At 41.0% G+C, this 23,181-nt stretch overlaps 1 protein-coding gene across 1 annotated transcript in view; it reads left to right on the forward strand.

Moving 5' to 3' along the window:
- The first annotated feature begins 1,006 nt into the window (after positions 1-1,006).
- SIDT1 (SID1 transmembrane family member 1) overlaps positions 1,007-23,181 on the forward strand; it is a 91,737-nt gene continuing 69,562 nt past the window's right edge. Inside the window, exon 1 of the mRNA XM_045902886.3 lies at positions 1,007-2,039. Coding sequence (XP_045758842.1) covers positions 1,830-2,039 — 210 coding nt within the window. The 5' untranslated portion in view covers positions 1,007-1,829. The remainder of the gene's footprint in view (positions 2,040-23,181) is intronic.

A 23,181-nucleotide genomic window follows, 5' to 3' on the forward strand; every position in this document is an offset into this window, starting at 1 on the left:
GGACTTGATAAACTTCAAGTTTATGAAATTTTGTTAAATTCTCAAAAGAGGCATACACATTTTAAATATAGCAGTTTAATGTCATTCAAATTCTGGATGAAATTATTATATTTCTTAAAACAATGAGCTGCACTTTAAACTTTACCCCCAGACTCCTTTTTGAATTAGTATTTTTGTCCTTATACCCATACATTTTCAAGAACATTTATTTAAAAGTGAAAATTGTCCTAATAAGGACTCTCTAACTCAATCTTCCAGCAGCATTGTTTTCTGATTGCACAGTTATAAAACATTATACCAAATGTATTGAACTCATTTGTGATATTTTAATAAATTATAGAAATTCAATGAGGTTAAAAAAAAAAAAAACAACCTGGGGTGCCGGGGTGGTTCAGTCCGATATGCCTCAAACTCTTGATTTTGGCTCAGGTCATGATCTCAGAGGCGTGAGATCCAGCCCTGAGTGGGGCTCCAGACTGGGTGTGGACCTTACTTGAGATTCTGTCTCCCTCACCCGCTGCCCCTCCCCCTCCCAAATAACTAAATAAATCAAACCCTCCCTTTGAATGGTAAATGCTAGGATTTTAATCTGTAACTTAATTCTTTGAACACAATCTTTTCTTCTTCTGGCTTCTCTTTAAATGTTCCTTCAGATTGAATGCAATTATATTACTTTCTAGTTTACAAATAACTTGAAGCTGAAATAAGAGAGTAAGTTCTCTTCTACACCTGAACTGTGCTTGTTTGTTGTTCCCCAAGGACTTCCCAGGGATCCTCTTCCCACCTCACCCTTTATCTGCCTCTTCCAACCGTTTAAATCAAATCCCCTAAATTTTGCCAGAAGGAGATTTCCTTTTAATGGGCTGTAGTTTCTCTCGTTTGAAAAACAATTCAGAATCCCAGGGCTTCTCCCAGAATCTAAGAAGTCATTGCAGAGGTAAAGTAGGCAAGAAGTTGGGGAGGACGGAAAGAAACCCGCTGCAGAAAGCCAGCTTCGCTGAGACGTCCTTGACAACTTCCGGGACCAGATTTCAGGCGTGGTGGAAATTGTCTTCTTTACCCTCTCTCTTCAGTTTTTATGACTGTACATATTTAATAGGGACACAAACAGTGAGGGAGAGAGAAAGCGATGATGTGAGGCTCTCCCTGAGAATAAAAGATGATAAGAAAATAAAACAGGTGTCTGGCAAGGGGTTCTGTTAGAGAAGGGAGAACTGAGAGTTAGTAACCATCATTCAAACGGGCAATTCTCTGCGGGTAGCAGACAGGAAAAGCAAACTCGTGCACCCTCTTTGGGGACAGGGTCTGTGGCTTTCTGTTTCTTCCCTTGCAGTCAGGGTGCACGTTTACTTGAAAGAGACTATTTCCTGCTTCGTGGCTAGTCAGGTTGACTCTTTAAGACTAGTGAATATTTCTATTTTAATGTCTCTAATGCCTTTTTAAATTTATTTTTTATTATTATTTTGAGATTGAGTAGGGAAGAGATCTGTTGAAATCCTGGCTGGGTAAGTGGAGGATTATGAGAAATGAGAAAAGGGGAAGGAAAAGGACTTAGAAGCCGGAGAGCAAAGCAGCAGCCCCAGGCCCCCGTACCCTTCGCCCCCGCTCCTGGCCCGCGACCTCCCGCGGAGACCCCAGGCGGCTGCATCAATATTTGATCGGTCCTTCGCCCGGGGGCTGCCAGCACTCGCCAGAGGGGCTCGCCAGGCATCACCCGCGCGGCGCTGAAGCCGGCGCCCAGGCCCGCAGGGGGGCTTTGGAAGGACCCGCTCTGAGCTCGCCCCCTCGCCAGGGAGGCTCTCCTTGGTGGCAGGGGCGCGGCGCCCACCATGCGGGGCTGCCCGCGGATCGCGCTGCTCTGCGCGCTGCTACCCTGGCTCCTGCACGCGGCGGCACCCCGGCGACCCGCGCAACCCCTCCCGAGCCGCAATCCCCGCGACCCCGCCAGCGGCTCCGATTTCGATCGCGTCTACAGCGGGGTGGTGAGCCTCACCACGGAGAACACCTACTCCTTCAACTACACCAGCCAGCCGGGCCAGGTAAGACTCTCGCTCTCCTCGCTCGACTCCCAGGAACTTGCCAGATCTCAGAACCCCGTCGCTGCTTTGGGTCCCTTGGGAATTGACCTCGGGAGTCCTCAGGGACCAGCGGACCCTTGTTCCCTTTTCCCTTCAAAGCAATCACTGCCCTGCCCCGGGCTGCCGCATCCTCCCGCAACCGGTCTCGGGTACAACTCCGGTTCATCTCGTACCTTCCCCGGCCGGGTCCCCTGGCATTTCGGGGCTTTGCAGAGGCGCGGGTTCCCTGCACCTTCTGTGGCTTCTGGCCCCCTGCTGGGCCTTTCTCTAGGAAACTCGAGATTTCTATGGTTGCGGAGGGAAAGGACCTCACCTCTGTTCTTAATCTCCCGGGGGAGAAGGAACCTCATTTCATTTGGATGATTCTGCCAGACCCTTCTATTTCATAGCGCATGGGGAGGGAGAGCTGCTCAGAATCTAAAACAGGAATGTGTGAGAATGGACGCAAGCTGCAGAGCGTGTGTGTTCAGTAGTCACTTCCTGCGATTCTGTACTATTGTCACACATCCGCGCTTCCGAGAAGCCACAAGACCTGGCCAGAGATGTTGTTCCAACTGCAGCCGGCCGCCGATCTCTGGGGGGTTTGGTGTTAAATAAGGATGGGTAATTGTGGGAAAGTTCTAGACCTATTTCTGACAAGGATCGAGGTGAGACAAGGGGAGGAAATGACTGTTCCAGCAACTATCCCTTTGACACATATACTCGGATTATATAATGTAGAAAAAAATGCATAGGTAGGTTTTTCCCTCTAATATGGTCCCCTCTGGGGCACAGAGAAAAGAGAAGACTCCCCAGTGTACCTGCGTCTGGATCTTCTTCCCATATGAATGTGTATGTGTGTCCCTTACTGTGCCAGCATTCCATTCCCTGCTCCCTCGGGAGATTCCAGAACCAGATGACTTGGACACCACAATAGACCTCCCTCTCTAACTCTCGCTGAGAATCAGAAATCAGAAACCTGGTAGCTTGGAGTAGTATTGAGCAGGACGGACCAGTGTGCCCACCAGCACTCCCAGTCATCTCCCAACCGTGTGTATGGAGCAAGTGCCCCATCTCCAGTCTGGCCCCAAAGGTGCTGTCGCCATGGCAGCACAGCCCTCACCCTGGCCTGTCCCCTGCTGCCCTGCAGGTTGTATGTCCTCAAGTGAGCAGCGTGACCATGTGCAGAGCCGTTCTACTGGGGACAAGTGAGAGGGACAGTTTTATCCCCCTAATTCCATGCCACTCGCCTCTCTTCCTGTCCGGTGTGCGGTATGGACCAGCTGAGATGGCACGTCAGTTGTGTTCCTAGCCCTGTAATTTGCTCAGAATGAATAAGTCTGAAAAAAATCCATGATCTCTGGGGTGTACTATCAGTTTCCCCCTAAATCGTCAGTAAGGAAACTCAGATGGTATGTGCAAAGTGAGTTCTGACATCAGGCTTTAGTATTTCTTGCACTTCTGCTTAGAAATAGATTGACTGTTTCTTACCTGCTGCTTGGCCTTTCTGCCCTTAGTACTTGGTGAGTTTCTCTGCCAGAGGCGCAGGTGCACTGTCCGCAGGTGGGTCACCTGCCTGACTTCCCTAGAGAAGTGTGAGATACTAAGGACAGGGGCAGAGTCGTGTTCATCTACTAATGTCTCTGAAAAGTGAATAAGTGAAGAAAGATTTAAGGAAACGGTAAACTAAAACTAAGTAAAATAAAATACATACTTGTGGGGGCGCCTGGGTGGCTCAGCCAGTTAAGCATCCAACTCTTGATTTCAGCTCAGGTCATGATCTCAGGGTTCTGGGATCGACCCCTGTGCGGGTTCCGCGGCTCAGCGTGGAGTCTGCTTGGGATTCTCTCTCTCCCTCTGTGCCTTCCTGCCCCTCCTCTAAAATAAATAACTAAATCTTTTAAAAAAATAAAATATACATTTTAGTAGGTTGAAAGGGTGAGATCATTCCAGATAAAAACAACATTTTTAACAATTGTCATGAAATTATGCCCTTTCCATTTTGCCTGTCTACATGTTTAAATGCTTCTTATTTTATGAAACAATGGTGAAAATTCGTTTTTAAAATATCTTTGCATAATACAATAAAAAATACAACCCCAGGAGTCCCTAAAATTTCACTAGTCTGAGAAATACAGTTGGGAACCATGGGACTGGCAGATAACTCAAGTATTTTAATTATTTTAATACTAGTATTAACCAGATGTCCTCACCTCTTACAGCTTTCGAAACCTCTCTTTAGTATGCAAATAAGACAGTGGAAACCTCACCCCTGTTACTTTGGGAAATTACCCCCTCTCCCTCCAGCTGGTATTCCCATTGATTTCTCCAGAGATAGCATTTTTCTGATCTATCTAGCCAAACCATTACACTTGTTTCTCTTGATGGCCTCCTCTCTTCTTGGTCCTGTTTGCCCCATGTTGGATATTAGCAGCCATCTTCCAATAACATGAAGACCATGTTTTTGGATATAGCAGAATTTTCCTGAAGGTTTGGACTAACATAAGGGAATTGCAGAACAGCACAGGATAGGTGATAGATTAAAGCAGAAATCTAGTCAGTACTGTCATAACAGCTTACTAGCTATTTCCCAATAGGGTAAATTTCAAGATGGTGGCACTACTTTTTAGGCCCTGGTTTATCACCAACTTATTAGCTACTCCCCACCCCAAATGCTGGCCTCTCCCACTCTCTAAATTTTTATTAATTCATGAGAAGCAGTTTGCTTCCATTGCAGATCCCAAACTCACTGAAGGGCTCTGCTAAATAAAGAACTATGAACCCAAGAGCAAAAGGTTGGCCAGGACCTTTTTCCTTTAACCTGACCCAAGCAGTTGGTCAGGGACCCCTCCCCTGCAGGGGTCATTTCCCACCCATCCCTCTTCAGTGCAACGAAGAATTGGGTTTAGGGAAAAAAAAAATACAATTTTTTGAGTTTTCATCTTTTTTCCTTTTCCCTTCAAGCCATTGTTATGTTTGCCATTATTTTTTCTTCACTTTGGAGGAGAAAGGCTTTTCCCGATTTAGGCTTTGGTGAGAAGAGGAAGCTGCTGTGGGGAACCTTGGCCCCTAATCTTTCCTGCAGCCCCTGCATCTCCCATACCAAACACTGGCCCAAGGAACTATTTAGCCAGGCATGTGTCATGCTAATTAACTGAGGTCAGCATCAGGAAAAGCCTCACATGCCTTCTAGAAAGAGTAATGTAAATATGAAGTTGCCACTAAAAAAAATATATATATATATTTTATATATATTTCTTCTTCAGTGATATATATATCACTGAAAGAAGAGTGACTGCTTTAAAGAAGAATAGTGAAAAATAAGGATTGAAGGTGCAGGTTAGGCAAGATCATGGTTCATTTCATTTCCCTGAGGGGAAGTATCTGGAGACTTCTTTTCAGAGGAGTAGAGTTTCACTGTGGCAAACAGGGTGTTCTATCACTACAGGGCTGGAAATCAACTAGAAGGAAGTCACCTTGTTGAGAAAGTCACCAGGCATATGTTTGATTAGGACAGAGGGCACGAAAGCAGGTTTATTGAGAAATGAGAATACTCTTGTAGAGACAGGTGGTGGCAATAATCAGATGTTTATACTTGAGCTAGATGCTGATAAGAAGCTTTTCAACAAAAAAAATCTTAACTACCGGGCAACAAGAAGTCTTCTCGGAGACTTTCAGCCACAGAATTCATTGCTCACCATAGATCTTTTAATTTGAAGTGTTTCCCTGGAAATATTCCTTTTGTTTATTCAGTGGAGACATTTATCTTTTAATGACATACACTTTTTTTTTATGCCCAAGGAACAATCCTTAGCTTTATTCACATCAACCAGTAGTTGTATATCTAGAACCAGCTATACTGCCTCTTGGATCCAGATTCAAAAAGCCTATCCAGTTCTCACGAACAGTGAAATATATATCAGGACACTCCAGTGGTAACTTCTAACTATACATTACTGGTTACTTAGAAGAATGAAAACCTTTGATGTGATTAGCCTCAGTTCCCTCAGTCTCGGATGGACTGAGGCAGAGAAGCTTTCTCTGCCCTCCTCCCACTTCCTCTTACTGAACCGGACTGGTGCTTGTTTGTGAGGAGGAAATCATCCCATTCGCACAGTATCTGTGCTCATTAGCACATTTTCTCTCCCTCTGCCCCTCCCCACCGCGAGTGTGTGCACGTGCATGCGTGTGCACAAATTATGGCCTGTAAAATAAAGCAGTTTTTTGCTGTTATTGTTGTTCCAATGGTTTCCTTTGTACAATATATTTATATAATGCCATTAGCCTCTTCTATTTTTGTCTCTTAGTTCTCTATGATGAGCAATATTGAAATTAGCTAGTATCTTCTCCATCTCTTTTTTCAACCCCCAAATCTAAACCCTAGTTATGCCTATAAAGAAATTAATGAACTTGTTCTACTTTTCATATTTTCTCCCCATTGTTGCCCCATTTTTGGTTAGTTGTACCTATCTGCGTTGTCAAAGCATATAGTCATTACGAGCTAGACTATCTTCCTTATAACATTTAGTCTTAGTTGTACAGGTACCTATATATTAAAAGTTCACAGCTAGACTTACGTTAATGTCCTCCAGTCATTTGATTGTCTAAAGCTTACTCTCTAGGAGGCATCTCCTACAATTCTTTCATGTTCATAACACTTTGTCCACAACCTTTGTACTTGCAGGTCTGATTAGCCGAATATAAACCCCTTGGCTTACAGTTTTTTCCCTTGAGTTTTAAGCATATTATTCCTTTGGCTTCTGGCAAAAGTAATAATAGAAGGGATTCTTTCCCTTGCAAGAAATTTCATTTTTCTGCCTGGATTCCCGAAAGACTCCTTTTCCTTTTTCTTTGAATTCCAGTAGTTTTACCAGACAGCGTCTACTAGGTCAGTCTTTCCCAGGTACACGATGTCATTTTGCAATATGCAACTTCAATGATTATTTCTTTAATTCAGGAAATTTTCTTTAGAGTTTTTAACATTCATTTATTCCAGTGCTTGATTATCTTCTTTAGGAATTCCCTTTATACTTATGTTGGCTCTTTTTATTGTTTCCTATATCTACCCATTTTTCTAGAATTATTTTTTTATATCCTGCCCCAGATTTAAAATTTTTTTTCTCCTTTTCATCTTCTGTTTTCCTTATGACATTATGAAGGTGTTTTTTATATCCCTGTGCTCCTCCAAATTAAATATCAATTTATGACAGAATTTTTAAATTTATCTCTAATATTTTCCTGAGTTCTGCCATTTCCTTTTTAAAACTTCATTTTCTCCAATCATCTCATTTCTGAATTTTTAAAATTCTGATTTATGGCTTTTTTTCATAGTTTTTAAATGTTCATAATTTTTAATTTTGCAATATTAGGCTATACTTTCCATCTGTTTTGTAGGTACAGCTTTCTGGCATATGTTCACCATCTGAAATGGTGTTTTCTGCTTCTTATTCTCTTTTACTTACAGTGACTTTGTGTGGGATTCAATTGCAGTCCTTATCTGTTGCTCATCTTTATATTAGGTGAGTTTTTCTTATTTTAGCAGGGAAAGATAGACCTGGATAGCTTTCCTGTCTTTCTTCTCTTATCTTTGTGAAGGGATCAAAATGTGATTTTCTTTCTAAGAAATTTCATAGGTCCTCTCCCCCATTTTATGGAGTCTTCCTCTTTCTACTCTAGTAAATTAATTGAACCCAAGGAGGATGTTTTTGGAACCTCTGATCTATAACTGTTGTCAAGTGACAACCTGGACTTTTTTTTTTTTTAGTTTGTTTATTTATTTATTAAGTAATCTCTAGACCCAACCTAGGGCTCAAACTCACAACCCAGAGATCAAGAGTTCCATGCTCTTCTGACTGAGCCAGCCAGATCCCCAACCTGGACTCTTTGATTGGCATCTGAAGGCAGGAAGAAGTGGGGAGGGGGGAGTCTTATAGAACTGAATCCTTAATCTGTGGGATCTGACGCTATCTCCAAGTAGAAACTGTTAGAATTGAATTGAATTATGGGACACCCAGCTAATGTCTGAGAATCTCTTGGTGGTGTGGGAAAAAACACATATTGTAACTGGGGGTACAGAATTGCACCTCCGCATCACTAGAGAAATAATAATATTTCTGTGGCTTTTAGGGAATCACAAGGGAAGATGACATCATCAGTTATCATCTAGGGCATCTATTGCGACCTATTATCCAGATCATCTAGAGAGGCAGCTCTGCCTCTAGACCATTTAATAAGTATAATAATCCTCAGTTTTAAATTTACAGTTAAAAGGATAAGCCTATCATTATTTTTTTATTCATGAGAAACTGAAAGCCAGAATAGTGAAATAAATTACATCAGCAATTACTGAGGCTAGACTATCCAAGTGTCTCAATTCAGGTTCATAATTTTATCCATTTCAAATCTTAAACTATGGAGTTCTCAGTATTTTTTTTTTTGTAGGTTTTTATTAGGGGTTTCTGAAATATAATGAACTTTACATTGTCTCTGGGTGGTAAGATTATGGAGAATCTTAATGGTCTTTTCTGTACTTTTCTGTATTTTCTGAATATTTCACAAGAAACATGTTTTACTCTCCTAAGGCAAGGACAACAAAAAACCAAGAGGCTGAGCAGTATTGGGGAAGAACCCTGGGTGGAGCTCCACAAGATGTGTGTTTTTATCTCTTTAACAACCTGTGTACCTGCAGCAAATCCTATTCCCTCCCTGAGTTTTATTTTCTCCACTGATAAGAGAAGACTACATTTTTTATCTTTATTCAAGCACGAAAGTTCAGTACTTTTTTTTGTTTTTACACTCTTTTTTTGTTTTTACCACATGTAAGATGGTAATTTTTACATGTAATTGAAGAATATCTTATACTTGTGTACAACTTTATTTTATTTTTTTTAAGTAAGCTCTATGCCCAGTATGGGGCTTAAACCCACAGCCCTGAGGTCGAGAGTCACATACTCTACCAACTGAGCCACCCAGGTGCCCCTAATCTTTTTCTTAATTATAGACAAGTAGGAGAAATGTCTTGCCAAAAAGATCATTTGTAACTCCTTATCTCATAAAAGCAAATAAATGAAACTTTAAATTATTGTTTCTGAAAAACAACTCTTTTTTTGTTTGTTTTGTTTTGTTTCTTTTGAGATGCTTCCCATAGGGCTCTTCACTGCCTGGAAGTGTTTTTGTTCTGTTTCATCTTGCTTTGTTCCCACTTTGCCACATGTGCTGAGCTTGTATTCCAACCATCTTGTTTCTCTCTCATATTCCTTTTGTTTCTTCCTGAGTGCCATGGCAATAGACCTGCTATAGTGTTGGGTTTAGTTTTTGGTTGTTATTTTGTTTTGTTTTGATTTTACTGCTGTGATGCTCCTTTCTGTGGGGGTATTTTAAGTATTTGATACAATATGTAGGGATTTTCACTCATGTGGAATATAAGAAACAGCACAGAGGATCATAGGGGAAGGGAGGGAAAATTGAATGGGAGGAAATCAGAGAGGGAGACAAACCATGAGAGACTCTTAACTCTAGGAAACAAACTGAGGGTTGCTAGAGGGGAGGTGGGTAGGGAGACGGGGTAACTGGGTGATGGGCAGTAAGGAGGGCATGTGATGTGATGAGCATTGGGTGTTAGATGCAACTGATGAAGCACTGAACTCTACATCTGAAACTAATGATGTACTATATGTTGGCTAATTGAATTTAAATTTTTTAAAAAGCAAAAAAAAAAAAAAAGTAGGGATTTTTCAGTCTTCCTTTCTTTCCCTCTTTGGTTTTCCACACGTTACCTGAAGTATCTCCTACATCGTTTCTCACTGTTGGCTTGAATCTAAAAGACCAGGGGCTTGATACCTGTGATACCGTGAAATTTCCCTGCTGCAAGAAGATGCCAGTATTTCTTTCTTCCTTTCAAACAGGTTGATATTATTACACGTTGCCACGCAGCACTCAGAGTTCGTTAGCCAGCTCTTCCTACATTGTTTAACTCTGGAGCTAACTGAAGTTCATGTCAACACACCAAGATGGTGCGTTAATGATTTAAAGGTACATCTAATGAGCTATTCGAATTGGGGCCTCACCATTCTTTCTGCTTACTTGTAAGGAAAATATCAAACATACCACGGTGCTGCCAGGCAATAAAATCATAGTCCTTTTTATTTTGCTAAAAAAAAATACATTTTTGAATATTGTTTATTTTCTTTTCTTGGATATTGTGCAAATGGAAAGTTTGAGGGTTTTTTTTTCCAGTACATTAGTTGCTATGCAAACCAAAACCAAAACAAATCCTAAGGACCTGTATTCTGCTTAGAAGCTAAGGTCAGCAATAAGAACAACTATTGAACTTAACACTTCCTCAGTCTTAAGATCCTTTGGTTTTCATACATAATAAATTTCTAAGAACATGTGTAAACATTGTTTATACGGGAGAAGCAATTGATTTACCTGTCAAAAGATAGTGCTCCATTCCTGGAGAGAGAAAAACAAAGCTGAGTGTCATATAGCAAATGTAAGTTATATATTAAGTGTTATTAATAATAAAATTAATTCAAATAATTTGCTGTAGTAATTAATTCCTTCAAATTCTCACTTGTCTCATCCTCTCAGTTTATTTGAAGTGACAATAGACAAATAAATTAATTTTGCTATTAGGAAGAAGGACATGCAGGTGCTGATTTTGCACAAAATTAAACAGGCAATTTTTCAATGGGTTGAATAAGAAGAGTGAAACTGGTTTGAAGGTATCTTATATTGAAAAATGCATTCAAAGAAAGTTGAATATAAGCCTTCTTTTCTGGTAGGACAGCTATCAGAATCCATTTCCCTGTCATAACTCCTAAGAACTGGTAAATTTTCTCTCTGTTCCACTGAAAAGCTTTTCAAGAGCTAGTTCTCAGCCCATAATTTTAAGGAAGTTTATTTGGGACCCAGCCTTCTTCAGGTGATCCCAAGGCTGGCCAGGGGTGTCTATATGTAATTATGAAAGTATTGGTTTATTTAAAGGTATAGATCAATGGTTTTGGTTAAACTCATAAGTGTTTAAATAAAATACTTTATTTCTGAAAATGGTGGCAAAACTAAAGTTTATCTACTATCATCAAGTAGCATGTAATCCTGAGTAAAAGCATCCTCTGGCTACCTGTAGTCTTACAGTTGATTGGACCATTACGAGTGTAAAGGTTTGCCCTTCCCTCTGCCTATCCTGGGACACAAAAGTTTTTCAGCTTTGTCGGCTTCCTCACTCTTCCTTTATATTTTTTTTAAAATAGACTCTATTTTTCAGAGAAGTTTTAGGTTTACAAAAAATTAAGCATTAATTTCTTTTTTATGTATAATTAATTATTAACATCTTGCATTAGTGGGCTACACTAATGATGGACCAATATTGATACAATATTGGTGTTGCATTGATCTTTATTATTTACTAAAGTTCACAGTTTATGGTTCACTCTTGGTGTTATATGGTTCCATAGGTTTTGAGAAATGCATAATGTATCCACCATTAAAGTGGATTATACAGAATAATTTATTTCATCCCTGTAAAAATCCCCTGTGCTTCTCATATTCACCTCTCCCTCTTTCCCTCAAATCCTGGAAATGGCTTATTTTTTTTAATGTCTCTCTAGTTTTGCCTTTTCCAGAATGTCGTATACTTGGAATCATACACCATGTAGACTTTTCCGACTTGCTTCTTTCACTTAGCCATATGCATTTGAAGTTCCTTCGTGGTTTTATTTTGTTTTGTTTTCAGAGCTCGATAGCTTATTTCTTTTTAGTGTTGAATAATATGCTCTTGTTTGGATATGCCACAGTCCATTTATCCATTCACTTATTGAAGGATATCTTGGTTGCTTCCGATTTTGGGCAATTATGAAGAAAGCTGTTCTAAACATTTGTATGCAGATTTTTGTACAGATGAAAGTTTTCCACTCCTTTGGGTATTTACCCAAGGAGCTTAATTCCTGGGTCCTATGGTAAGAGTATGTTTAGCTTTGTTGGAGACTGTCAAACTGCCTTCCAAAGTGACTGCACCATTTTGTACTCCCACCAGCAATGAGAGTGTCCTTGTTGCTCTACATCCTCATCTGCATCTGGTATTGTCAGTGCTTTGCATTTTAGCCATTCTATTAGGGGTATAGTGATCTTTCATTGTTTTAATTTGCAGTTGCCTAAGAGCATATTAGCATCTTTTCATATGCTTATTTGCCACCTGTATATCTTCTTTGGTGAGGTATCTGTTCAGATCTTTTGCTCGTTTTTTAGTTGGATTGTTTGTTTCCTTATTGTTCAGTTTTAAGAATTCTTTGTGGATTTTGGATACCAGTCTTTTATCAGATAAGGGTTTTGCAAATATTTTCTCCTTGTTTGTGCCCTATCTTCTTATTCACTTAATAGTGTTTTTTAACAGAGCAGACATCTTTAATTTAAGAAAGTACTACTTACCAATTTTTTTTTCATGAATCATGCCTTGGTGTTGTATTTAAAGGGGCTCCTGGGTGGCTCAGTCGGTTAAGCGTCTGACTCTTGATTTTGCTCTGGTCATGATCTGGGGGTCATGATCTCAGGGTCATGACATGCAGCCCTATGTTGGACTCCACGCTGGGAGTGGAGCCTGCCTGGGATTCTCTCTCTCCCTCTCTCTCTGCCTCTTCCTCCTCCTACCTCCCCCTCCCCCAACACTCGGCTCTCTCTCTCTCTCTCTCAAATTAATTCATTAATTAAAATAAAAAGTTGTCACCAAGTCTAAGGCCACCTAGATTTTCTCCTGTGTTATCTTCTGAAAATTTTATAGCTTTGAATTTTACATTTAGGTTTATGATCCATTGTAGGTTAACTTTGTGAAGGTATAAAATCTCTGTATATAGCATATAATGTCCAATCATTCCAGCTTGATTTGTTGAAAAGACCACCCTGTGTTTTTAGTATCACAGTGTTACGTGTGTGTGTGCGTTTATAGTCCACCTTGGACCACAGAGTCTGAAGCAGCTCCGTACCTGGAGCTCATTGTTCTTATCACTATTTCCAACCTTCCATTGCATTGCCACCACCTCTAACCTCTACCATTCTCTTTTGGCTATTTTTTTCTGTGTATCTGATATCTCTCTGCTTCTCCCGTCCTTTTTGTCTTTCAGACCTTTTATGAACACTGCTGGCCCACCATGTTTCTTCCTTTTGGGTTGATCTCCTCAGGTTGTTGGAGGCTTTGCTACTGGCAAAAACATTCCTTCTTCTTCATTTTCAGGCAACGTGTTTTTTTCCCATACTTCCTGATTCAAAGCCATGATGGGTAATCTCAGTTACTAGAGAGCTGGTCTCCGGATTTTTAAAGTGATGCTATAGAATTTTAATAATACCAACGGTGGAGGATGAAGAACATATGCTATTTGAGAAGTCAGCCTATATTTGTGTTGACTTCGTGTGTGCCATTGTTTCCTTTATTCACGGCAACAAGATTTTCTTGTCAAGTCTGTTTAGCTACAGAATTGTAATTGGGCTTGCATTTTCTGTTCTTTTTTCTATCCCTAAAAGAAACATATAAAATATCTCTTGAAACCATTGGGATGGAAAGGGATAATTGTATTTTAAACTTAAGAGCTAAAACAACATTTTAATCACCCAGTCTCTTTTCATTTAAGACAAAAGAAAACTAGAAGCCAGTGAAATAAATTATTTGTCCCAAATCACGTAACTAGCTTGAAGCAAAGGCAGGAACATAACTCTGGTTCCTGAGGATATTCCCTCAGGATATTTCTACTAAACCACTCTCCCTCCCACAAGAGCACATCTGTATACTTACAAACAACAATAAAAAATAATTTAAAATATGACAGTCGCACTGGAAGTCAGGTCATTTGACCACACTTTACATGATCCCTTACATTTTCCCTTACAGTTATGGAAAATCTACGCAGGAGGTTTTCATCTTTGTTTTTCCCCCCAGGAATTGTCCAGGCATCCATTCGTCTGTGTGAGTCAGGTCAGCAGGGTTGACACTAAATAAAACTGAGAAGTTAGCGGATTTGCTTCGGTATTTCACAGAGCCACAGCCACCCACCAACCATGATCTTGCTTGGACCCCCTGTGGACCCAGAGGGCCAATCGTCATCTCTTTTATGCTTTATTTTCATCAATGCTGGGTTCCTTTGTGACAGGCACCAGGCAGCTTGGAGACCCAAGTAGTTAGCCTATGTGTCACTAGAAGACAGAATTAATCCTGAGAACATAATAAAAAAGAATTAATCCTGAGAACTGGTATTTCTGGATCTCCATTAAACAACCGTGAAGATAAGCCATAACAAACAGGATTAACCAACCGTTTCCGTCCCTCTAGATTTAACTGCCCTGTTGTAGACAAATTGACTCAGTTATTTTAATTATCTAAACTGGAAGCATATATTAAAAATTGACATGAAAATACTTAATTTTTCTTTGTCCTTTCCAATATTTGCAAAAAGAAATCCTATATTTGTCCCTGCTCTCTCCCCATACCATCTTCACCAGAGTAGAGCAATTACAACTTTCTAGGACAAATACAGTGTTTATCTGGGTATTAAAAGGACAAAAAGTGGGGGATAAGGAGAGAGGCAAACAGAGAGATGGTCTGGGGAGCCTATGGACAGTTAGGCTCCAAAATAGCTATGGGGTATGAGTGAAGTAGGAAAAGAAAGAGGGTGTGGGATCAGGCAAAGTTCTTAGTTGCAAGCAACAGAGATCAACTGGCTAACTTAAGCAAAAAAGTAATTTATTAGAAGGATATTGGGTTGCTCACAAACCTGAGTTGCCAGGCTCAGACTATGAGGGACCAAGAGAAACTAAGCCACAGGAAATTATGGCAACAGTCATGCCCCAGAATGGTTTTGTCAAGACGCCCACCTGGGAATCACCACCTCCTCTGCCATGAGATATGGTCACCCCTGGACCCTGCTGCCATGGACCCTGCTGGTGTCAACATTGCCAGTGAATTCTAAACTCTCCCTTCATCCTTGTATCGTGTAATCACCACTGAAAGTACCAAGTGGAAGGGTCCAACTATCCGAGCACAAGTCATATATCTGACTCCTTTGGCACCCATCAGCTGCTTTGCCTCCCACAAAATTCACCCAGTTTAGTGGAGTGGAGGAAATTCCTCTAAAACATGTAAAGGATTTGAATGCTGGGTAGCCCCCAGGTCAACTGCACCAAAAGTCCTCATGCGGTCTTCTCAAGCTAGGGCATTTGTTCAAAGACAGCTATATGGATGCAGACAGCAGTCGTCAGGGAGCAAGATGTGACAGGGAGGACAAAGGGTGCTAGAGCCTTCTATCTATGCCCATTAAAGAGGAACATCTAATCTGAGTGTCAGAGAAGAATTAGAGTAGTATATAGCATCTCTGCCACCATGTTCACTCCGTAATTGGAAATAGTTTAGTCTCTTAAATATGGCCTTTCTTGAGGCTTCTTCTGTTCGTCTCAAGAAATTTTCCTTTAGGATTTTGAAGAGGAAGATGTTTGCAGACGATCAGTTTAGTCTTGTTTAGAAAGCAGTTTCCTGTAAGTAATACTTCTATCCTGACAATACTTATTTAAAACTATAAATGGCACTGGTCTGTCAATAAATACAACTACAGAAAAAATTGGTGATAAGTGTCACATCATAATTCTGACAGTCATAACTAATTTTCTAGTGCCTTCCCAGCTTCAGAGTGTTAATTAAGTAGGCCTCAGAATAGCTCTAGAAGAAACTTGCCTGCGGTGCGATCACTCAGCATATAAATAAAATCTAAGGAGTGGATCCTTGAATTCTGCCTCAAACCATAAAATAATTACTTTTCCCTCTTCAAGCCCCTCCACTTGTACTCCAGAGTGAAGGAATTGTAAGGAAAGGGAGTATAGGTGGGAGGTAGGGAGAAAAAGACAGGAAAGGTAAAGGAGAAAAGGAATCCGGCAGAGAAGATGGGCAGACCCCAATACCTGAGAGGATGAGGAACCAACATAGCAGCTGGCTGTCTCCCAGAAACTAAGCCTGGACATGCGTAAGGCCGGAGGAAGGTCATGGGACGGAGGAACTAATGCAAAATCTGTGAGAAACCCTGGTTAGCCATTTGAAGTGAGAGGTAAATGGCAGCCCACAATTTAAGAGGCCACTGGTGAGGAATAGGTTAGAGGAGAGCTTTTTTTGCTGTACTTTTTTGCCTCCTTCAGTCTGACCTAGGTGCATTGCCAACTGCCCTGCCTTATCGCCCTTGTGAGGGAGAAAACCAGCAGCACCAGCCCAGGGCTGGCTGGGCAATGTGGGCTCACATCTGTGAGGGGCTACTGGAGTGCATAGGATAACCACTGTGCCTGTCGACCTGCCGACTCTGAGCATTACCTCCTTCCCCACCACCCCCTTTACAAGGCATAGGCCAGCAGATTACAATGGAGCAAAAACAGTGTGTGGGTGGGAGGAGGGGGGTAGAAGTAAAATTAGATGGGGGGGCAGACTGGACCCCTGTGTGGGTGTGAAAAGGAGTGTGGTCAACTCAGAGGTTGTCCACCTTAAGGGGCTTTCCTTCCAGCCCCTCTTTCTACTCTGGACCCTCCCCACATTTAGCACCTCCCCTCTGAGGGTCTCAGTACTACTCCAGGTAGCTGACACCCCTGGGAGTTCGAGCTCACAGGAGAAAATAACAATACATCTGCAGAATGAAGCTACATGAGAGAAATCAAACTGGACAGGCTTTCCTGATGTAGCCCAACTAATAAACAGGAAGAATAAGACTTAAAATAAGCAAAGTGAAAGAATTGTGGGAGAATTGTGGATAGAAAGGTTCATTAAAATGAAGCAGGTTACCGTTATAAAGATGAGCCAACTGGAAATCTCAGAGTTAAAAAGAACACTGTTTACATAAAGACCTCAGCAATGGGTTGGATGTTAGAATGAACAGTGGATTAGAAAACTGGAGGATCTACCTAAAGAGATGTAGGATATCAACAGAAAAATTAAGAAATTGGGAGGGCAGACCTGGTTATGATGTCAATATAATAGGGGGCCCACAAGAAGAAAACAAATGGGGAGAAAGAAATATTTGTAGAAATAATGCTGAAGAATTAAGAACAGCTACTTCCCCAACAGCCTGGGGGTGCTTTCTTAGGGCTTGTTGAAAGCTACAAGCTTAGCTGAACTATTTCCACTCACATAATAACAGTAAATATTTGTAGTGTATGTACTAAGTGTCAGATACATGCTGGATTCCAAGTATGTCACAGATAAAATCCTCCAAGAGAGAGACAAAAACAAATGCATGGAACAATGACCAACTATTACAAAATATGAAGAAAATGATATAATGGAGTATAAAATTGGGTAGTGCAGTCCGTAAGTTTTATGAGTGTTAAAAGGTAAGATCAGGTTAAGTTAGGGTCTTCAGGATAGACTTGACTTGACACCTGTTCTTGTGAAGAAAATATGGAGGACAGCATTTCCCGAAGTGTGTTCTCTGGAACACTTGTTTTGTAGACTAGTCTTGGTGTTGCATGTAAAAGGCTTTCCAGGCATGTAGTGGAACTTGACCCATGTTTGACTGCCTAACATCTGAGCTCCATTCCTGTATGTCTGGGGGAATTCCTCATTCTATGAGCCTTCACTGGAGCTAGAGCTCCTTCTTTTTTTTTTTTTTTTTATGATGTTATGTTAGTCACCATATAATACATCATTAGTTTTTGATGTAGTGACCCACAATCCATTATTTTCGTATAACACCCAGTGCTCCATGCAGTACGTGCCCTCTCTAATACCCATTACCAGGCTAACCCATCCCCCCACGCCCCTGCTCTCTAAAACCCTGTTTGTTTCTCAGAGTCCATAATCTCTCATGGTTCATCTCTCACTCCGATTTCCCTCCCTTCATTTTTCCCTTCCTTCTCCTAATGTCCTCCATGCTATTCCTTATGTTCCACAAATAAGTGAAACCATAGGATAATTGACTTTCTCTGCTTGACTTATTTCACTTAGCATAATCTCCTCAGTCCCATCCATGTTGATGTAAAAGTTGGGTATTCATCCTTTCTGATGGCTGAATAATATTCCATTGTATATATGGACCACATCTTCTTTTTCCATTCATCTGTTGAAGGGCATCTCGGTAGAGCTCGTTCTTATACAGCCCCTTCTTATACACGCACACAGACACACACTAACCCCAAATTCAGCCATGGCGTGTGGCCTCGGTGCTACCAATCACATCTGCCTTTCTCAGGCTTGCGGACTGGGGAGCCAGTGATGTGGAGAAGCACCTGTTAGCAGCAACAGAGGTGACACTGGTTTCCAGCCATAGCCATGGCAATGGCACAATGGCACTTAAAACTCTCCAGAGGCTTTCTGTTGCCCTTAGAGTAAAGCCCCAACCTCTCTCACGTGACTTTAAGACCCCTCAGGACCTACAATGGTCCTTCACGCACCTTCAACTTCAGCCAAACTGATTTTCTCTTAATCCTTCAAACTTCCTTCTTGCCTTGCCTCTCATTTCTCCTCCTTCTCTCCCTCTCTCCCTCCTTCCCTGTGTCTACTACACTATTCCTTCTGTTTGGATATTTCTCTTGTTCTGCTCTGCATTTTTCTGGTTAATTCTTACTCATCCTTTGGGAAAATATGCACCCTGAAAATCTATGTCATGCACTGGCACAGGAACTTAAATATTAATGCAATTGCTTAATTGGCATTCCGTCGGCAAACCTGTGAAGGCAGACTATGTCCACATAGCTTAGTACTATATCCCTTGTGCCAGAACAATGCATGGCACAGGATAGGGAGTCAAATATTTAGTGAATGAACAAAGTTCATCGCTAAGCAGCTGGAATCTAGACTGCGTCTTGTTCTATACTCCTGGCCTGCTAATTATTGTACCTCTCTTTAATGTTTTCCCATGTTTTTATTGGAATTGAAATGTTTAATATAAAACTTAAATCATAAACCTAAAGAGGAAAGTTTTATGGATATATTTGTGTGTATAATGAAATTGATGAGTTGAAGCATGCTTCTTAGAAAAGTGCCTGGAATGCAAAATGCTGAGTATCTAAAAGTATAGGGAATAAATAGCTCCCAAGGGGTAAATTGCTCTTTTCAACAAGATGAATGAACTGTTCCAGGAAAGCTGTGAGCCAAACTGTGAAAGGAAATTAATACCTATGTGAGATGAACCATATAACCTTCTCCTTTGCCGGGGGCGGTTGGGCTTCTAAGTGTGTCTCCACACGTGGAAAACAGTCAACAACTGATTGATTGGTGAATGTGTGAGAGTGGAAAAGCACCACCCAACCCCAAGCGCAGGTGGGACAGCTCTGCCTTCCGCTCTGCCTGGTGCTCTGCAGGTTACAGAGTACTGTTGCCCATAGTCTGGGTGGTGGTGGGTAGTCTGGGTGTTACTATTCCCATTCTACAGTTGAGGAAACGGAGGTCCAGAGAATTTAAGGGATTTGTCCAAGGTCACCCAGATAGTGTTAGTGCCAGACATAAAATCTAGGTCTACATAGTTTTCTTCATTATGGCGTAAATTTACAGAAGGTGGTTTTCTAAGGCTGAATCAGGCAGAGAGAATTTTATTTTTTATTTATTTTTTTAGGATTTTATTTATTTATTTGCCAGAGAGAGAGAGAGAGCAAGAGAACATGAGACTACAAGCAGGGGGAGCGGCAGGCAGAGAGAGAAGCAGCCTCCCCACTGAGCAGGGAGCCCGATGCGGGACTCGATCCCAGGACCCTGGGATCATGACCTGAGCTGAAGGCAGACTCTTAACTGACTGAGCCACCCAGGGGTCCCAGGCAGAGGGAATTTTAAACAGTTACATCAATAACTATAGGAATTATTTTAATGCTTATCTCTTTAAAAAAAAAAAAAAAAGGTATAACCTGTGATTGAACTAACTCCATTCCTTACAGTAGTTATGAAAATTTGGGGATGAATGCTTCATTTAATAGGACTTTCTAGCCTCTAATAAGAAAGGGATTCAGAACTGCAAGGCCCCTTTGCTCAGGGACAGCTGTTTTCCTACAATGCCACATAATAGACCCTCCCAGCAGGCTTGCTTCACTCAACAGGAAGGGTCTTGGCAGGTGGGTACAAGTTGGAGGTAAGTTGATGGTCTGGGAGAGGTTTAGAGTCTAGGAGAATGACTTTAGTGCTTAAAAATCCTACAAATCTAATGTTGTTTGGGTTGATTTATGTTCCCCCAGAATATATGTTGAAATCCTAATCCCTGGAATCTATGAATGTGGCCTTATTTGGAAGTAGAGTCTTTGCAGCTATAATCAAGCTAAGATAAGGTCATTAAGGTGGGCCCTAATCCAGTGTGACTGAAGTCCTTACAAGAAGAGGAAAATTTGGATACAGACATGCACAGAAAGGAGGTCAGCATGTGAAACAGAGACACACAGAGAGAACACAATGCGACAACAGGCAGAGATTGGAGTGATGCAGTTGTAAACCAAGGAGTACTAAGCATTGATGGTTACCACCAAAAACTAAGAAGAGGCAAGAAAGGACTCTGTCCAGAATTCCAGAGGAAGTGTGGCCTGGCTGACATCTTGATTTCAGACTTCTGGCCTCCAGAACTCTGAGAGAATACATTTCTGTTGTTTTAAGCCACCCAGTTTGTGGTACTTTGTTATGGCAGCCCTAGGAAACTCATATACCTAATGCAGAATCTAGGCTAGCACCTTACTAGTCAGTGCAGTACTAGCTTCATCTGGGTCCCTGACCACATTTCTTTTCTGGGTAGAGCAGTGGGGATATGAGCCATCTTAATTAGACCAAAGACAATGCAAAGTTCTGCTGCTGTCTGAGAGAGAGAGGGAGAGAAGGAGAGAAAGACGGAGAGTGAGATTGTAATCGATGAAGTTAGCATAAGCAGGTCAAGCACCAAAATAAGGATAGACTATAGCAAAATAAACCAGGAGAGCAATAAGAGTGCTTTGGAAACTTAAGTGTTTGCCACGTCCCTGAACAACAAAAAGACTACACAAAATGAGGGTTGTCACTCAGAAATGGACAAAACAGAAAGGCCAGTGCATCATGGCTTCCTTTTTATTATTATAATGTAATATTTTAGATATATAAACAAGTATAGAAAATAATGTAACAAATCCCTATGTACCCACTACTCAGCTTAAGAAACAAAAAGACCATTAGAATTCCCTATTTGCCCCCACCCTATGCCATGCATTGCCACAGGAACTTGAATGCTAACGTAATTCCTTATTTAATTGGTATATCATGTGCAAACCTGTGATCTCAGTGAGGACAGACTATGTCCACATAGCTTAGTAATATATCTCCCGTGCCAGAAAAAATGCCTGGCACAGGATAGGGAGCCAAATATTTTTTTCTTTTTTTTCTCTTGTTTCTATTTTTTTTAATTTTATTTTTTTATGTTATGTTAATCACCATACGTTATTACATCATTAGTTTTTGATGTAGTGTTCCATGACTCATTGTTTGCGTACAACACCCAATGCTCCAAATACTTATTGAATGAACAAAGTTCTTCCTAAAGTAGCTAGAATCTAGAACTGTCCTGGGATGTCCTTCATCCCCCAAAGTAACCATTTTGGGGAGATAGCTTTTCATGGGTCTCTTGATTCCTGCACATCTTATAGGAAGACACTGACTGAATTTTTTTTCTAATACTATCGTTTTAAGAATATTTGTATAGCAAACAGCCTCAGATGATAGAGACAGCATCCGTCTCTGGAGCAAAAGTAAGGCAGGTTTACAGCCCATTATAAAAGATATGTGTTCCCTAAGCTCACAGTTTCTCTTCTGTCTTGCAACCCACTGTATGTATGTAGGCAGCTATCTGGGCCCATTCACATCACCTTCATGGTATTTGGCAGCAAGGGGAACTGATGCAAACATGCTGATGCTCAAGCCGCTTGCTGTGACAAGAGGAATAAAGTCCTTTGTCCCTAACCCAAGAAGTCTGTCTTCCATCAGGATCAATGAAACTGTGGCAACTGGGGTAAAGTCTCAGATCCTTCAAAGCTTTTGAAAACAATTATCTTCAGTTTGGTGTTTATCACTTCTGTGTATGTATATCTTACTACAGATGGATGATAGATAGATGGATAGTTTGGGTTTGCTTGTTTACAAAGTTTATGTAAATGAGATCATGCAGTATGTATCTTTCAGCAACTTGCTCTTTTTTTCAATTTGTCTTCTTCAGAGTGATCTGTATCAGCCCATATTGTAGCTTATTCCTTTCATTCTTGTTCATCATTCCCGGTGCATATTCTTGTGTATAAACTTATTGGAAATGCTGGAATGTAATGTGAACTCATCTTCAGCTTTAGTAGAGATTGCCAACTTGCCCTCCGAAGTGGTTGTACTAAATAACATTTTGATAAGCAATGTGAAAGAGTTCCTGTTTCTCTGCATCCTTGCAAATGTGGTATTGTCATACTTTTGAGGTTTTACCTTTCTGATGAGTGTAAAGAGCTGAACATCTTTTCCCATCTTTTCTTTGGTCATTCGTCATCTCTGCAGTTACCTATTTTTCTATTGGGTTGTGTTTTTCTATGAGTTTTAAGGACTCTTTACATATTCAAGATATTGATACTTCGTCTGTTTTTTTTGTACAAGTAACATATCCTATTCTATGGCTTGTCTCTCTCCTTCATTCATGGTGTTTATATAGTTTCTTGATTTCACAGTGAAGTAGTAGGAGAAGCCTATATCCATAGTGGTGTTCAGGGGAGTCAGGGATTCAAAATAGTGGTGATAGCGCGATCTGACCAAGCATTGTGTGCAAACTGGGCTGCAAGAAGCTTGGTTTCCAGTCATGATTCTGCCATAGCTGAGTATCCTTGGGGACGTCACATCACCTCTGCGTCTTGGGCTCCTCGTCTGTAAATAGAACCTTTGGACTAGATGACCTTCTTGAGCACCTTTCCAGATACAAGTTTCTCTAATGAGTTAAGGTCATGTGCACCAGGCAGGCAATGACAGGACCTATGTGGACAAGTCCATCTTAACTATAATTTGGGAAATGACGGACCAGCTTCTGTGCTGTTTTGCTTGACTCCCCCACACGGGTAGCCACTTTGTCCTCTATGTACCCACAGGACTTGCTCACGTTGCTACCACAATACCATCATGTTATGCTGTTGGTAATAACATCATTTGTCT

This window comes from Mirounga angustirostris, unplaced genomic scaffold (genome assembly GCF_029215605.1).
Source record: "Mirounga angustirostris isolate CCGP_5_RB_7025 unplaced genomic scaffold, mMirAng1.0.hap1 SCAF_1, whole genome shotgun sequence".
NCBI lineage: Eukaryota > Metazoa > Chordata > Mammalia > Carnivora > Phocidae > Mirounga > Mirounga angustirostris.